Genomic DNA, 18,729 nt, shown 5'->3' with positions numbered 1-18,729 from the left:
GTTTATCTTTTTTCATTTTGAATTTGAAAGGCCAAGACAGACATAGATCTTCCATCTGCTGATTCATTCCCCAAGTATCCACAACAGCCAGGCCAAGAGCTGGGAATTCAACCCAGGTGTCCCTTTGGGATGGCAGGGGCCCAAGTACCTGCACCATCATCTGCAGCCAAGGTACACATTAGCAGGCAGCTGGATTTAAAGTGGAGAAACCAGGACTTCAAACCAGGTACTCCAATTTGGGATGCAGATACCCCAAGTACCTAATGGCTACACTAGATGGCCACCCCAATAAAGCAAGTTTTTAAAGATCACAGTTAAATTATGACAGAATTTAAATGAAATTACAGGAAACTCAAATACTTAGCACATGTGTAACACAACATTTATAACCTCAAACTTATACTACTGAATGACTATATAGTTTAATAAACAGGAAAATTAAGTTTCATTTGCTTTGATCCAGCAAGTTCAATTATACTTCCTGTCAAGAATACATTCATTTAAGACAGAAACATTTTTAAAAAGTACATAATGGGCCGCACTCTGGCACAGCGAGTTAAAGCCCCTGGCCTGCAGTGGCAGCATCCCATTTGGGTGCTGATTCGAGCCCTGACTGCTCCACTTCCAATCCACCTTCCTGCTAATATGCCTGGGAAAGCAGCAAAGGAAGGCCCAAGTCCTTGGGCCCTTGCATCCACATGGGAGACCCAGAGGAGGCTCCTGACTCCTGACTTCAGATGGGCTCAGCTCCAGCTGTTGTGATCTCTGGGGAGTGAACCAGCAGATGGAAGACCCTTCTCTCTCTGACTTTACTTCTCTCTGTAACTCAGCATTTCAAATAAATAAAATAAATCTTAAAAAAAAAAAAAAAGTACATGAAACAGTCATAAGTCACACAACCTTTCAGTCAACTATGGACCAAATATACTGCAGTGGTCCTGTGAGATTGTATCACTTCATCAAGTCACGGTGATTTTAGTTTAAGCACTCTATAGTGTTTGTACAATAACGAAATCAACTAATGACAAATTTCTCAGAACTTATTCCCATGATTAAATAACATATAACTATATATCACCATAGTTATGTATTATCATAGCCTCAGTGAGAATTTAATATTCTCAAGAACTTCACCTAAGCTAAAAGTTTTCCATGGGACTCCAAATCCCATTTAGCTGGGTGGCACTAATCCCACCTTATGTGATAAAATGATCATATTAAGCGTGGAATTGATCATACAGATAGGACCAAAAGTCAAAGAGGTCACATAAATAAGACCAAGTGTCTGGTAATAACAATAGATAGAATTGCAAAGGAGAGAAAGTTCCAATATGGGAAGCAGTCCACATAGCAGCCTTATAGAATGACAAATGCCCTAAACAGAACTCTGATCTCAGCATCAGCCCTTAAGGCATTTGGAGCTGACTGAAAATCCCATGAGAGCATTTCAGGCATGGAAAGCCAAAACACAGTGGCAAAAACAGTTCTACATGAAAAATCTCTCTGAGACCCAGTGGAAAGAAGGGGCCATCAAAGAAGAATGTACTTTTCTTTGAAGTGGGAAGAGAACTTCCACTTTGCTTATGGCCCTATCTAAATACTGACAGTTTGTGGACTCAAAAGGCTTCCATAGCCTTGGCAGCTCATATCAAGAGCCTTGGGTGGTCACTGACATCAAAAATAAGAGTGTTAATTGTTAAATTAACAACAAGAGTCACTATGCACTTACTCCCCATGTTGGACCTCTGTCCTTAATGAGGTACACTACAAAAATTAACAGTAAATCTTGTCTTCAAACTGTACTTTATACTTTTTTTTTTTTTTTGACAGGCAGAGTGGACAGTGAGAGATAGACAGAGAGAAAGGTCTTCCTTTTGCCGTTGGTTCACCCTCCAATGGCCGCCGCGGTAGGCGCGCTGCGGCCAGCGCACCACGCTGATCCGATGGCAGGAGCCAGGGGCTTATCCTGGTCTCCCATGGGGTGCAGGGCCCAAGCACTTGGGCTATCCTCCACTGCACTCCATGGCCACAGCAGAGAGCTGGCCTGGAAGAGGGGCAACCGGGACAGGATCGGTGCCCCGACCGGGACTAGAACCCGGTGTGCCGGCGCCGCAAGGCGGAGGATTAGCCTAGTGAGCCGCGGCGCCGGCCTGTACTTTATACTTTTTGTGTTTGTGTGGGTGCAAACAGTTGATATCTCTGCTTAGCACAGAGTTGGTCTTCTGAATATAAAGTCAATTAAAAACAAATCTTAAAGGAAAATGGAATGGGAGAGGGAGTAGGAGGTGGAATGGAGCGGGGGTGGGAGGGCAGGAATGGGGGGGGGGGAGAAATACTATACCCCTAAAAGCTGTACATATGACATTTGTATTCATTAAATAAAAACCTTCAAACATAAAAAAGAGAACTTCACCTAAATGAACACCGGAAAAGAGGAAGACATTAACTCACCCAAGTTGTGAATAATTGCTTGCGGACTTTGCTAGTTTTGTCATTGACCTGGAATATGCTTCTTCTATTGTAGCTCTGTTAAATCAAATTCCATATTATAACATATCTCTTGTTTAGAAAGCAAAAACACAGGAAAGTTATCAAAATACAGTTAAAATGCAGAAATAAAAACACACCCCAGTGTTAAAAATAAGCAGATATGCAGTCACACATTTCTGGCCTCTATTAATGTTCTCTGTGAACATCTACTTCAGAAAACAAGTTGGTATAATTTACATCATAAAAAAATTTTAATGAAGTCATCCTTTTTTTTTGTCTTTAACACTAATAAACAGTAAGTATAACAATGCTGTTTCTTGTATTCTCTCTCTTGTTCTATAAGCTGACTTATCATGATAAATTATTTGTATTTAATACTTCCCTGGTATACAGAACATAGTTTTATTATTCTTCAACACTGTGATGTACATTTATTAGAACATTAAAGACAGTCATTTGCACAAAACTAAATATGATTCATCAGCAAGTCTGAGATCTCTGAACTTGAGGTTTATTATGCAATTAGATCTAAATTTTTTTTTTTTTTTTTTTGACAGGCAGAGTGGATAGTGAGAGAGAGACAGAGAGAAAGGTCTTCCTTTTTGCCGTTGGTTCACTCTCCAATGGCCACCGCGCTGATCCGATGGCAGGAGCCAGGTGCTTATCCTGGTCTCCCATGGGGTGCAGGGCCCAAGGACTTGGGCCATCCTCCACTGCACTCCCTGGCCACAGCAGAGAGCTGGCCTGGAAGAGGGGCAACCGGGACAGGATCGGTGCCCCAACCGGGACTAGAGCCCGGTGTGCCGGCGCCGCAAGGCAGAGGATTAGCCTAGTGAGCCGCGGCGCCGGCCTAGATCTAAAATATTAACAAATAAGTATTTCACACCAGAAAACTATGTTTTACACTACTACTATTTAGCATATAAGATTCTCAGCTCCAGAAACAGTACACCAAAATTTTTAAATAAATAAAATAAAACCACTGAAACCATGAAATATGGGGAAAAACATAACTTATAAATACAAAATATGTGGCTGCTTTGGTCTTAACATTACAAAATTTATAGTCTCACCTTTCTCATAATTACCCTTGTCTTTCTCATTATATGTGCTACCCTTAACAATGGAACATCCTACAACCAACCACCATCGTTTCATTCAATTAACTTTTTGTTTCTAACATCCAAAATCCAGATCTCCTCAATGTTCTTGCATCAAATCATCTGTTCAATATATAAACTGCCCAAAGAAAAAATATATGTAGAGATCTGAATCACCTCTGACTGACAGCATTTTGACTTCTGATCCTTTAAACTTTTCTGTATTTCTCCTAAAGATTTTATTTGAAAGGCAGAGTGTATGGGGCCCAGGGAGAGGGAGAAAGACCCTCCAGTGCTGGTTCACTTTCCAAATGGCTGCAACATCCAGTTCTAAGCTAGATCAAAGCCACAAGCCAGGAACTCCATCTAGGCCTCCCACATAGGAGGCAGGGGCCCAGGCACCTGAGTCAACCCCCACTGCCTTTCCAGGCACATTAGCAGTAGCTATATGGGAAGTAGGGCAGCCAAGACTCAAACTGGCATTCAGATAAGGAATGCCAGTATCACAAATGGTGGGCCCAACCTGTTAAGCCACATCAGCTCTCTTTTCTGTATCTTTAAAACAATACCACACTATAAGAATACTTCTTTGATCATCTAAAGAAAGTTAGTTCAGAAAGAAACATTAATATCAACAGTAAAGTTTAACAGCAAGAAAAAGTGGTTCAGTTTCCAGTAACAGTGAATATGATTATGACATAAAAACCTCCCACTGAGAACACGGGTGGCAGGAAGGCAGGGAGTGGTCTAACTGAAAACCATCAGACTGAGGCCAGCACTGTGCCACAGCAGGTTAAGCTCCCACCTGTGGCATGGGCATCCTATATGGGCACCAGTTCAAGTCCCTGCTGCTCTACTTCTGATCCAGCTCCCTGCAAATGCACCTGGGAAAGCAGTAAGATGGCCCAAGACCTAGGGTTACTGCACCCATGTGGGTGACCAGATGCAGTTTCATGCTCCTGGCTTCAGCCTGATCCAGTTTCAGCCACTGCAGCCGTATTGGGAATGACCCAGCAGATGGAAGCTCTATCTTTATGTGTGGCTCTCCCTCTTTCTCTCTCTGTAACTCTGCCTTTCAAATAAATAAATAAATCTGAGAGAGACAGAGAGAGAGAGAGCAAACATCAAAGACTGAATGAGGCAGTTAAGAATCAGTAGGCCAAGATCCAAGAAAAGGCTATCCAAAGAAGTCAGGTATGTGGGACAGATTTTCCCTTGGGCGCACTGAGAAGAGAAGTCAGGAAGCTGAGAAATGCATCAGAGATTTTAACAACCTTCAGGACAAGGGAGACAAATGTAAGAGCTTTGGTGGGAAGCATGGAAAATTCCATCTCGGTTACAATGAGCTCCAAAAGGTAACATCCCACAGGTAAGGATGAACTGTTAAGCAGGCAAGCAATAGGAACTGCAGACCAAATCTTTCAAACTCTGATATCGGATTTTGTATGAACATTTTAAATGTATTCACAAAACTATCAGGCATATAAAGAAAGAAAGATAACATTAAACAAAAACTAGCAGGAACAAACAAGCAAGATTCCCAATGTTAAGATGATAAAATTAAACTGCTTATTCAGTAAAGAACTAGAAATCATTTAAAAGGAGTAGAGAAAAGCACACCATATCTGGAAAAAATACATAAATTATAGATTTGAAAAATATTATTAAAATTAATATTCCAACAGATATGGATTTAATGACAGATTTCACACACTACAATGAGAATTAGTTAGCTGGAAGACAGACAATAATAATAGATCCCAGATTAAAGCTCTAAGACAAAAGAATGAAATAAAGGAAAAATCAGAAAGGATATAGTTAAAAAGCCCATAATGGGGCTGGCGCTGCCATGTAGCAGGAAGAGCCGCCGCATGCACTGCAAGCATCCCATATGGGCGCCCGTTCAAATCTCAGCTGCTCCTCTTTCAGTTTAGCTTTCTGCCACGGCCTGGGAATGCAGTGGAGGATGGCCCAAGTATTTGGGCATCTTCACCGGATAGGGAGTAAACCAGCGCATAGAAGACCTCTCTCTCTCTCTCTCTGCCTCTGCCTCTAACTCTGCCTTTCAAATAAATAGATAAAACTTTCAAAAGAGAGAGAGCAAAGAGCAAAGAGAGAATGAATGGTCAGAAGAACTATTTGAAGAACTAATGATAAAGAATTTTCCAAAACGTACAAACTATATCAGACTCCAGAACCAAGCAGCCCAACAAACATTAAGCGATATGAGAAGAAATCTATTACCTAGTCACAACACAGTAAAGTTATTGAAAATCAAAGAATATCTTCAAAGGATCCAAATCCTTCTGGCCACCAAATGTTACCTTCAAAGTAGTAACAGCCAGACTGGTTGCAAACATTTCAGTTATAGACAATGGACTAACATTAAAAGAATTTGCTAAGAAAACAATCTACCAATTAGAATTTCTTACCAAGCAAAAATGCAAACAAAAGTAAACTCCTAGTGAAATAAGGAGTTGGTGATGAACATCAATAACCACTAACATCATAAAACAGACATTACTAGAAGTGTAAAGGTCTCCTAGAAGCAGTGTTTTCAAAACAGTGAATGCAATTTGATCAAGTTGGTAGGTATAAATGACAATAGGATATAGAGAGACAAAGAAAAATGTTAAATGAAACTATGGATATGCAATTAGCATTTTCAAAGATGCAGGACACTGTGTAGACCAAATAAATCTGGTTTCCTTTACAACAACAACAACAACAAAAGTAAAGAGGAAGTAACCTATAAATTGAAAGACTTAAAAAAAATATGGCTCTGACATCGTATATGAGTGCCGATTTCTGTCCTGGTTGCTCCACTTCTGATCCAGCTCGCTGCTAATGGCCTGAGAAAGCAGCAGAGGATGGCCCAAGCAGCTGGGCCCATGAACCCAAGCAGCTCCTAGCTCCTGGCTTCTGGCTTTGGACTGGCCTGGCTCCAGCCATTGCAGCCATTTGGGGAGTGATCCAGTGAATGGAAGACTTCTCTGTCTCTCCAGAGAGAGGCAAAGTTACCTCTCTAACTTTACCTCTCAAATAAATAAATAAATCTTCAAAAAATAAAATAAAATCAACTACAGAGAGTGCACGTTGTGTGTTGTGTATGACAACGGAAGACAACTGAGCACGGGCTGCACATTTGGTGATATTAAGAAATTAATGCTACATTTTTTAAAAAACACAGATTTATTTACTTATTTATTTATTTGAAAGACAGAGTGACAGACACAGAGAGAGACAAAGAGAGAGGGATCATCCATCCATTGGTCCCCTTCCCAAATGGCCACACAACAGCCAGGGCTGCACCAGACCGAAACCAGAAGCCGGAACTCCATCCGGGCCTCCCACATGGACAGCAGAGGCCAAGTCACTAGGCCATGGTCCACTGCCTCCCCAAGCATATCAGCTGGATCAGAAGCAGAATAGTCAGAACCCAAACTGACATTCCAGTATGGAATGCTGGTGTCATATGCAGCGATTTAAACAGCTCTGCCAGAGCACTAGACCCTGTAGTTGAATTTTTTTTTTTTTAAGATTTTATTTGTTTACTTGGAAGTCAGAGTTACAGAAAGGCAGAGGCAGAGAGACAGAGGTCTTCCATCCGCTGGTTCACTCCTCAGATGGCCACAACAGCCAGAGCAGTGTCAATTCGAAGCCAGGAACCAGGGGCTTCTTCCAGATCTCCCATGCAGGTGCAGGGGCACAAGGACTTGGGCCATCTTCCACTGCTTTCCCAGGCCATAGCAGAGAGCTGGATTGGAAGTGGAGCAGCCAGGACTTGAACCAGCATCCATACAGGATGCAGCACTGCAGGCGGCAGCTTTACCCACTACACCACAGCGCCGGCCACTGTACTTGTATGTTTTTAAAGTCTTTATCTCCTACAGATATAAACGGACTTAAGGTTTTGTATATGTTTGAAATTGTCCCTAATAAAAAAAGGTTTCCAAATGAAGATAAAGATATGATCAGAATAAAAAAAGATTGAGAAATTATCACCAGAAAATCCACAATATTAAAGATGTTTTTAAAGCAGAAGAAAAAGGATTATAAGAGGGAGAATCAGAGAAAAAGTTAATAAACAAATAATAGCTACATAAAATTAGTAATACAGAAGAATAAAACACAGCTTGAATAAATTAACTGAATTATAAAAATTGATCATCAATTTTCATAGGTGAATAATTTGATTATTTTAGGCCTTAATTACTTCAAAATTCATGTAATAATTCTAGGGACATAAACATTTGGTGCCAGGCATTTGCTTTAAGCAGACTGGTAAAATGCTAGAAACTATTGAAACTGAATTACAGTTGACTACTCAGTGGTTTATACTGTCTTTATTCCTGCACTAAGTTTCATACTTTTCAGAAAAAAAATCTAAATATATATAACAAAAACATCAGGTAAACATGCATTTTCACAATAAAAACTGTCTGAAAAATAGAATACTTTTTATTCCCAGGGTAAAAGTTAAACACACATACATACAAATGGCATACATGTCAGAGGTAGTAGTGTTCCAAGGTTTGTGCATTTTTGAGAAGAGGGTAAAAGTATCAATTATCTTTAGATGTTAATCCAGAAAGTATGCTAAAGTCTCTAACATAATCACCTAGAGAATAACAGAGAAGGGACCGACACTGTGGCACAGTGGGTTAAAGCCCCAGCCTGCAGCGTCAGCATCCCATATGGGCACCGGTTCAAGTCCCAGCTGCTCCACTTCCAATCCAGCTCTCTGCTATGGCCTGGGAAAGCAGCAGAGGATGGTCCATGTGTGTGGGCCCCAAATCCACATGGGAGATCCGGAAGAAGCTCCTGACTCCTGGTTCCTGGCTTCGGATCAGCTCAGCTTGGTCATTGCGGCCATTTGGGGACTGAACCAGCAGACGGAAGACCTCTCTCTGTCTCTACGTCTCTCAATAACTCTTTCATAGAAATAAAATAAATCTAAAAGAAGGGGGTATATCTTTAAAAAAAAAAAAAAGAATAACAGAGGAAAGTCCTACTTACAACTAATAGAGGAAGAAAACAGAACTTTAAAAAAAAGCGTACAGGGATGCTGAGTCCAGTCCAAGCTACTTTCCATTTCCAATCCAGCTTCCTGTTAATGCACCTGGGAGACAGCGGATGTTGGCTCAAGTACTTTGGTTCATTCTATCCGACTGGGAGACTTACATGGAGTTCCTGGCTTGTTGCTTTGGCCTGGCCCATCTCTGGCTGTTGTGGACATTCAGGTATGAACCAGCAGATGGAAGATCTCTGTCTCCCTTTGTTACTCTTCCTTTCAAATAAATAAATTCTTAAAAATAAATGGGCCAAAAGAAAGCATGAAAGAGAAAAAATATAAAATAGGGAAAACAAATACTAAAATAATACAGAAGTTAGCAATTTATAGCTTTCTCGGCCAAATCTGCATGCTCATTTATTTATTTGTTGTTATCTATGGCTGCTTTTGCACTAAAACAGCACAGATGAATAGCTGCAGAGACCAGATGGATCACAAAACTTAAAATACTTTTTCAACCTTTACAGAAAAAGGTCTGACAACTCTGAAGACAGATTTGAACCAAAATATATCAAGAATTATAGTAAATTGGGGCAGTGCTGTGGCATAGTAGGCTAAGCCTCCACCTGCAGCGCCAGCATCCCATATGGGCGCCAGTTCTGTCCCAGCTGCTCCTCTTCCAATCCAGCTCTCTGCTTATGGCCTGGGAAAGCAGTAGAAGATGGCACAAGGGTTTAGGCCGCTGCACTTGCATGAGAGACCCAGAAGAAGCTCCTGGCTCCGAAACAGCCCAGCTCCAAACACTGCAGCCATTTGCGGAGTGAGTTAGCAGATGGAAGACCTCTCTGTGTCTCTCCCTCTGTCTGTCTGTCTGTCTCCCTCAAATAAATAAATAAAATCCTATTTAAAAAAAAAGACTTTCAGCCAATAAAAGTGAAAGTTTAGATAAAATGGGAAAAAATGCAGAAAAATACAATTTATGAAACAGAAACTGAAAAATCTGAATAGTCCTATACCAATAAAAAAATTGAATATGTAATTTAAAATCTACCTACAATTTCAAGTCCAGATAACCATCCCAGTAAACACACAAAGAAAAAAAATAACCTTCCACAAATTTTTCCACAGAATACAAAAATAAGGTATACTCCCCAGCTTTATGAAGCCAACAAACCTTGAAATCAAAACAAGAACATGTAGGAAAAGGACATTTTCAGGCCAATCTCACTCATGCAAACAGATGTAAAAATTCTACATAAGACAGTAGTATAAAGAATAGGATGTCGGTCAAATTTCAAATTTCAATAATTCACATTAGGAGAGTAAGAGAGTGGAGCAGAGAGGGGAAGGAAAACCATATCATCTTAATAGATGCAGGAAAAATATTTAACCAAATTCAAGATCCATTCATGAAATGGAAAACAAAACAAACAAAAACACACACCTTTGCCAAATGGTACACAAAAGGGAAAATTCCATAATTTCCAAAAATAGTAGAAAAAACTACAACAGGGGCAGGCATTTGACACAGTGATGGGAAGATGCTGCTTCCCATCAGAGTGCCTGGTTCGGGTCCTGACTCCTCTACTTCCCATCAGCCTCCTGCTGATTCCCACCCCTAGAGAAGCAGCAGAAGATGACCCAAGTGCTTGGGCCCCTGACACCCAAGTGGGAGGCAGAGACTGAGTTCCTGGCTCCTGGCTTCGGCCTGACCTAGGCCTGGTGTCTGGAGAATGAGCCAGCGGATAGAAAATCTCTGTGTCTATCTCTGTCTATTTTTCTGCCTTTCAAACAAATAAAAATTTTTAAAATAAACATTAAAAATTAGAACACATTATATTTAAGGGTGAAAATATAAGACTAAAACAAGGCAAAGGGGCCCAACATCACCATTTCTAGTCAGCATTACACTGGATGTATTAGCCAGTACAGTAAGTCAAGAAAAAGAAAGAACAGGCCTAAGAACTGGAAAGGAAGAAATAAAACAGTCATTCACATATGACAATACATAGAAAATCCAAAAGAATCTACAGATACAATATCAGAATTATCAAGAATTGCTAAGTGGCTATGACAATCAATACATGTATAAAAATGAATTGTGTGTGTGCATTGAGTATTTGCAACACATAACTACAAAGCGATTTATCAGAATTTATATATCTGAAAGGCAGAGTGACAGAGAGAGACAGAAAGATACTTTCCATCCATAGATTCACTCCCCAGATGCCCACAAGAGCCTGGGCTGGGCTAGGCAGAAGCCAGGAATCAAGAATTCCATCTCCCATTTGGGTGGCAGGAACCCCAGCACTTGGACATTATTCGCTGCCTCCCAGGCACATTAGCAGGAAACTGGATCAGAAGTGAAATGGGGGGCCGGCACCGTGGCACAGTGGGTAAAGCCGCAGCCTGCAGTGCCAGCATCCCATATGGGCACCAGTTCAAGTTCTGGCTGCTCCACTTCCAATCCAGCTCTCTGCTATTGTCTGGGAAAGCAGTAGAAGATGACCCAAGTTCTTGGGCCCCTGCACCCGCATGAGAGATATGGAAGAAGCTCCTGGCCCCTGGCTTCAGACTGGCAAAGCTCTGGCTGCTACAGCCATCTGGGAAGTGAACCAGAGGATAGAAGATCCCTCCTCCTCCCTCCCTCCCTTTCTCCCTCTCTCTCTTTTTCTTTCTCTCTCTTTCTCTGTGTCTCTCTGTGTCTCTCTCTGTCTCTCCTCTCTCTGTGTAACTGACTTCCAAATAAATAAATAAATCTTAAAAAAAAAAAAAGAAGTGCAAAACAGCAGCTTCACCCAGTCTGTGCCCCAAAGCCCACCTCCCATCTATTTTTCTATTTTTTTATTTATTTGAAAGGTAGAGCAATAAATAGAGAGGGAAAGACAGGGAGACCTTCCATTTACTAGTTCACTCTCCAAATGGCTGCAAAAGCCAGGGCTGGACCAAGCCAAACCCAGGAGCCAGGAACTCCATCCTGGTTTTTCACATCAGTATCAAGGGCCCAAATCCTTGGATCATCTTCTGCCACCTCCCCAGGCACATCCTTAGGAAGCTGGATCAAAAGCAGAGCAGTGGGGACTCAAACCAGCATTCTGACAGGGGATGCTGGTGTTGGTGTTCAAGTGGTGGCTTAGCCACTGCGCTACAAAACTGACCCCTCCCTAATCTATTTTTTAAGAAGTTCTTGGACCAGCCTTGTGGCACAGCAGGTTAAACAGTCACCTGTGACACTGGCATCCCATATAGGTGAAGGTTCCGGTCCCAGCTGCTCCAAGCCAGCTCCCTACTAATGTACCTGGGAAAGCAGATGGCCCAAGCACTTGGGCCTTTGAACCTAAATGGCAGACCCAGATGAAGCTCTTGGCTTCTGGCTTCAACCTGGGCCCACCCTTGGCCATTGCAGCCATTTAGGGAGTGAACCAGCAGATGTAAGATTTCTCTTTCTCTCTGTCTCTCCCTCTTTATCTGTAACTCTGCCTTTCAAATAACAAATAAATCTTTAACAAATGATTAAAATAAATAAAAAGGAAAAAAGAAACCAGGAAAACAAGCAACAAACCAACAGGCACTTCATAAAATGCAAATGACAAATACAAGGATGCTTCAGAAAATTTGTGGAACTATGGAATTAAGAATTACATTTATTTTGATGCAAACAAAGCTTGAAATTCATGCATAGCTTTTTTAAAAACAAAATATTTATTTATTTATTTGAAAGGCAGAGCTACAAAGAGAGGAGGAGAGAAGAGATCTTCCACCCACCGGTTCACTCCTTAAATGGCCACAATGGTCAGGGCTGTGCCAGGCGGAAGTCATGAGCCCAGAGCTTCTTCCGGGTCTCCGACATGGGTGCAGGGGCACAAGCAGTTGGGCCATCTTCTACTGCTTTCCCAGGTACATTAGATCCCAGGAGCTGGATCAGAAGTGGAGCAGCCAGGTCTTGAAACAGCACCCATACAGGATGCCAGCATCATAGGCAAAGGCTTAACCTGCTATGCCACAACGCTAGCCCCAATGCATAGTTTTTTATGATATATTCACCATGAACCTTTTGAAAACTAAGGACACTCAACTTCATTATTCATCAGAGAAATGCACATTAAAATCCCAATGAAATACTACTATCAGAATAGAAACTGACAATACTAAGTGTTCATAAGGACATAGAGCAAATGGAACTCTCAAACAAGGATGGTGATAGGTAAATCAGCACAATCACCCTGGAAAATTCATAAGCATCATCCTAGAGTTGAAACTATGATCTTACAATTCTGTTCTAGGGTACACTTCCTTTTTTTTTTTTTTTTTTTTTTTTTTTTTTTTTTTTTTAAGAGTTTACTTATTTATCTGAAAGCCAGAGTTACAGAGAGAGAGGAGAGGCAAAGAGAGAGAGAGAGTGTGTGTGTGTCTTTCATCCGATGGTTCACTCCCCAACTGGACGCAATGGTCAGACTGTAGGAGCCAGGAGCTTCTTCCCGGTCTGCCACACTGGTGCAGGGGCCCAAGGACTTGGGCCATCTTCTTCTGCTTTCCCAGGCCATAGCAGAGAGTTGGATCAGAAGTGGAGCAGCCGGGTCTTGAACCAGCGCCCATATGGGATGCCCGAGCTTCAAGCCAGGGCATTAACCCGCTGCGCCACAGCGTCAGCTCCCAGGGGACACTTCCAATACAAATGGTGTATATATGTGTGCCAAAACACATGTGTAGGAATAGTCAAGGCAATCTTCCTCCTACTACCAAAGAACCAAAAGCAACAGAAGATCCAGAATAACCAACACAATACTAAAAGAGAACAAAGGAGGAGAACTGACGCTTTCTGACTTCAAGACTTAACGATGGGGTGAGGGGAATATTTAATGCAGTGGTTAAGTCACCATTTAGCATGTCCACATCTCATATCAAAGAGCCTGGTTAGAGTCTCAGCTACTCTGCTTCCACCAAGGGCCCAAGTGCTTGAGTTCCTGCCACCCACATGAGAGACACAGACTGATTTCCAGGCTCCTGGTCTCAGTCTGGCAGGAAGTGAACCAGTGAACGGAAGATCTTTCTCTGTCACTCTCCCTCCTTCCCTGTTTTTCTGCTTTTCAGATAAAATAGAATTTTTTAAAAATGTAAATGAGAGGCCTGCATTGTAGCACAGCAGGTTAAGCTGCCTGCACATGAGTCCTGGCTGCTCCACTTCCAATCCAGCCCCCTGCTAATGTACCTGGGAAAAGGAGAAGATGGCCCAAGTGCATGGGTCGCTGACACCCTCATGGAAAACCTGGATGGAGTTCCTGTCTCCTGGATTTGGCCTGGCCTAGCCCCGGCCCCAGCCACTGTGGCTGTTTGAGGAGTGAATCAGTGGATGGAAGCGCTCGCGCTCTCTCTCTCTCTCTCTCTCTCTCTGTAACTCTGCCTTTCAAATAAATAAAATACAGCTTCTAAAAAAAGAAAAAACACACAAAAAAAAAAAGAAGAAGGAAAGAAGAAAGGGGAGAAGAGGAGAAGAAAGTCTGAATTACTGACTTTAATCTTTCAGGGCCCCAATTTTATCATCTATAGAATGGGTCTTAGAGTTTTAAGAGTTAAATGAGATAAACCTTCACCGAGGGCCTACTAAATGCCAAGCACTATCCCAAGTGCAGGGAGACAGGGTAAAAAATAAGCAAAAATGACCAAAAAAAATTTCCTGCCACTGTAAGCTTTGTATTCCAGTGGGAAGAGACTAATAAACAAAATAACACTTATATCAGGTGGATGTGAATGCTACGATGAAAAATAAAGCAAGGAAGGGGGAGTGGAAGTAGGAGGTTATCTCACTGATGACAGAATCAGGAAAAGCTGGATTCTGAGCAAGGTTCAGGAATCCTGGCCTTCTTATAGTGACTGTGAGAAACAGAGCTAAAAGACATACTTGTGAGAGTAGTTAGGTTAAGTGCTGGGGAAGGGAGAAGGCGAGGGGACACAGCAGGAGATGTGGAGCTCAGAGGCCTCCTCTCTACTCCTGACAACAACGCACAGAAGCCATGGGAGGCCTTACCCAGAGAACTCAGAGCTTCTGGACCCCTCCCAACTGCAGTAGGGGGTGACAGACAGAAGAGAATCAGTCTTAGGTGACATCAGCTATTCCCCAATTCCTGTCAGTATGTAAACTCCATGAAGACGACAGCTGTGTCTTTACTACCATATTTCCAAAATCCAAACAAGTGCCTGGCATACAGCAAACAAGGTATGGTACATATTGTTGGAAAAGTACATAAACAAATGCAGGTATTTAAAGGTAAAATATCCCCACATATCAGAACAAAGATTTTTAATGTACACATATAGAAAACTGCCAAGTGGGGCCAACCATAAAATAGCATTAAGATGTAGTAGTATCTTTGAATTCTGTTCTATTTTGAACTATAACTGACTTTTAATAGTTTTAAATATTAAATCTTGGCTGGCATGTGGTATAACTGGTAAAGCCACTGCCCGTGATGCTGGCATCCCATATGGCCACTGGTTCAAGTCCCAGCTGTTCAACTTCTGGTCCAGCTCCCTGTTAACACACCTGGGAAAGCAGTGGAAAATGGCCCAAGTGCTTGGACCCCTACACCCACATGGGAGACCTGAAAGAAGTTCCTGGCTATGACCTAGGCCTGGCCATTGTGGCCATTTGGAGAATGAACCAGTGGATGGAAGATTTTGGATGATCTTTCCCCTCTCTGTGTGTGTGTGTGTATGTGTGTCCCTCTGTGTAACTCTGCCTTTCAAATACATAAATCTTCAGAAAAATAAAAGTAAATAAAAATTAAATTCCAACAGTCTTAAAGATAACATTTTATAAATTTGCAGGATTTTAAAAAATAATGTACAACTTTACAATGAGTTGTCATAATACATAAACTATGAGTTCAGAAAACTTGTCATTTTAAATTATTTTAACATGTTTACTTAGAGAAATAATATCCTACAAAATGACTCTATTTTTATACTGTATCATCTAGCTAACACATCCAGTCAAAAATATTTAGATAATATTTTCAAACAGTAGTTTGTGAACCACAGGTTTAACAATGTCACTTTGGGGCAAGTAGCTTGGCTGCAAGCCACTGCATGCAACATCAGCATCCCATAAGGGTGCCAGTTCATGTCCGGGCTCTACTGCTTCAGTTCCAGCTCCCTACTAATGGCCTGGAAAAAGTGCAAAGGATGGCCCAAGTGTCTGGGCCTCTGCTACCCATGTGGGAGAACTGGATGAAGTTCCTGACTCCTGGCTTCAGCCTGGCTCAGCCCTGGTTGTTGCAGCCAGTTGGAGAGTGAACCAGTGGATGGAAGATTTTTTTTTCTCTCTCTCCCTCTCTCTCTGTAACTCTCTCAAATAATTAAATCTGAAATCAAAAAAAGCCAATTTGGGTCACTATATAGACCTCAGGTTTGCAAATGATAAAACCCACTACTTTAAAAAAATTATATAATTTTTAAAAGTGTGCTTTGATTATTCCAAAAACAACTAAAATGTTCTCAATTATTTATATTCTATAATTTAAATTGAGAATAAATTGCTAAAGAAATTACTTATTAAAAAATACATACCTTTCTCTTACAAAATCTGCTAGTTCTTTTGTTGATATCTGTCCATGTTTCATATTATGGTAGAGGACATCAAAGCCGCTATTTTTTTCCCCCTAAAATTTAAAAAGATTTTAGTTCAACAAAAATAAAGATAAAATGACTTAAGAATACAATAACCATACACTAATCTGTAATTCTTATACCTAGGTGAGGTGTTTTTCTCTAAGACTACTGCTGCTCATTAAATAATTTTAAACTACATCAAAGCAATTCAAAATGCTTTGATAAAGCTTTCAATTTACTACATATACATGTATAAACACATTCAGACACAAATGCATACACTTTAGAAACACTCTTAAGGGGACAAAATGAAATTAACTCTGAAATTTTAGCAAATAATATGCATTGTAACTTAGAAAACAGAAAAATGGGTCTTTTAAACACATTAACAAATCCCACTTTAATTCCTTTAACACACATTAAGGTATTTCTAATTGTTTAATTCAGAATTTGTGCTTTAAAACAACTAAATCTTGACTTTCTGAGTCCAGACAGAATGGCACTAATAATATAAGCCCCGACCATTACAAAACACTACATAACCACTATTCTGTCTTTCAAGAAATTCAACCTGGAAAATAAGAAAAGGATAAAAAAATTTTTCTTTCTTTTTTTTTTTTTTTTTTTTGACAGGCAGAGTGGACAGTGAGAGAGAGAGACAGAGAGAAAGGTCTTCCTTTGCCATTGGTTTACCCTCCAATGGCTGCCGGAGGCTGGGTGCTGCAGCCGGCGCACCGCGCTGATCCAAAGGCAGGAGCCAGGTGCTTCTCCTGGTCTCCCATGGCATGCAGGGCCCAAGTACTTGGGCCATCCTCCACTGCCTTCCCGGGCCACAGCAGAGAGCTGGCCTGGAAGAGGGGCAATTGGGATAGAATCCAGTGCCCCGACCGGGACTAGAACCCAGTGTGCTGGTGCCGCAAGGTGGAGGATTAGCCTATTGAGCCGCAGCGCTGGCTCAAAAGCATAAAATTTTAACAGAAGAAACAGGCTAGTTGCTATTAAACTAATGGGAAATTAATAGGATCAGACTGCCACACAATCCTAGAAAAATGTTTATTTAATCCTGTAAATCCTATATGAGTAAATCATAACAAAGAAAACATTTAAAATGTCAAGTTAATCAGTGAAATTAAAGATTATTGATAAACTAAACAATTATCTTTACAGTTAGCAGTTTTCATTTTTAATCACTGAAAATACTAATTAAGAACTGAATATATTTGTTGGAAATAAAAGCAATACCTTAACCAAATGTAATGCAATCTGAAACCAAATTTTCAATAGTTCACTGAAAACAGGAAACAGAAATTTATAGTTGAAGTGGTCTCTAACAAACTTGTCAGCTTAAATAGCCAGTAATGTGTTTGTCATCAGTACAATTAATATTAGTAGTAATGCAAACATCCTTAGCATCCATTTCCATGTATCGAGATGAATATAAAATAAAACCATGGTCTCTTACTAATCCAAACATTATCTATTTGGCTTCCAAAACTTTTTATATTTAAGACAGATAATAAATAAATGTCTTCTTTAACTTTGGTTTTCTACTTCTGCTGGGTTTTACAAACAAATTTATTCCAGCCAAAATACAGAGGGGTAACCATCATTACTAGTCTATAACAAGGAAATCAGATCATGCAGATATGTAAATAAAAGTATAGATAAAAAGTGAAGGTCCAAGTCCTCTAAAGGATTCCCTTACTTAGACACTACATAAGTGTATCTGATTAGATTATCCACTTACTCCCAGAATGTCATCATAAATAACCAAAGACAAAACCTGAAATCAAAAACCATGAAATCCAAGTATGAAGCTCTCATGTCCAGAGTTCTCATTTGGCATCTACCAGTCCTCAATGTACATGTTTTTTTTGTTGTTGTTGTTGTTTGATTTATTTATTTGTTTAAAAGGCAGAGTTACAGAAAGGCAAGAGACAGAGAGAGAGGTCTTCCAACCACTGGTTCACTCCCCAGTTGGCTGCAACAGTCTGAGCTGTGCCAATCTGAACCCATAAACTTCTTCTAGGTTCCCCACACAGGTGCAGGGCCCCAAGGACTTGGGCCATCTTCCACTGCTTTCCCAGGCCATAGCAGAGAGCTGGCTAAGAAGTGGAGCAGCTGGGACTTGGAACTAGCGCCCATATGGGATGCCGGCACTGCAGGCGGCGGCTTTGCCCTCTACGCCACAGCACCGGCCCCCAGGCAGCAGCTTTACCTCCCACGCCACAGTGCTGGCCCCATTTGTACGTGATTCTAACAAGTCAGGTTACCTGGCCTCCCAATGTGCATTATAAATATTTGAAGGGCAAATCAAAAAAAGGTCAGAAGTATATAGGTATTATAAGCAAGCACACAGAATATTTATAAGGCTGACAGGGAAAATAACAAAAGTATTTTTTAGAGACAATAACTTGGAGGCCACCTAGTAAGTAAGGACACAGGTCCTGAATGTTTTACTTTTACAGAAGTGCAAACATTAAGCTATCAGGAAAAGGTTATATTACATTCAGAAAT

At 40.9% G+C, this 18,729-nt stretch overlaps 1 protein-coding gene across 2 annotated transcripts in view; it reads right to left on the bottom strand.

Moving 5' to 3' along the window:
- FCHO2 (FCH and mu domain containing endocytic adaptor 2) overlaps positions 1–18,729 on the bottom strand; it is a 142,178-nt gene that overhangs the window by 108,189 nt on the left and 15,260 nt on the right. For both annotated transcript variants that reach the window (XM_062212237.1, XM_062212236.1), the window contains exons 2-3: positions 16,171–16,262; positions 2,452–2,526 (exon numbers count right to left, since the gene is read on the bottom strand). In XM_062212237.1, coding sequence (XP_062068221.1) covers positions 2,452–2,526; positions 16,171–16,262 — 167 coding nt within the window. The remainder of the gene's footprint in view (positions 1–2,451; positions 2,527–16,170; positions 16,263–18,729) is intronic.

This window comes from Lepus europaeus, chromosome 15, assembly GCF_033115175.1.
Source record: "Lepus europaeus isolate LE1 chromosome 15, mLepTim1.pri, whole genome shotgun sequence".
In the NCBI taxonomy this organism is placed as follows: Eukaryota; Metazoa; Chordata; class Mammalia; order Lagomorpha; family Leporidae; genus Lepus; species Lepus europaeus.
This window is presented reverse-complemented; position numbering and strand designations above follow the sequence as displayed.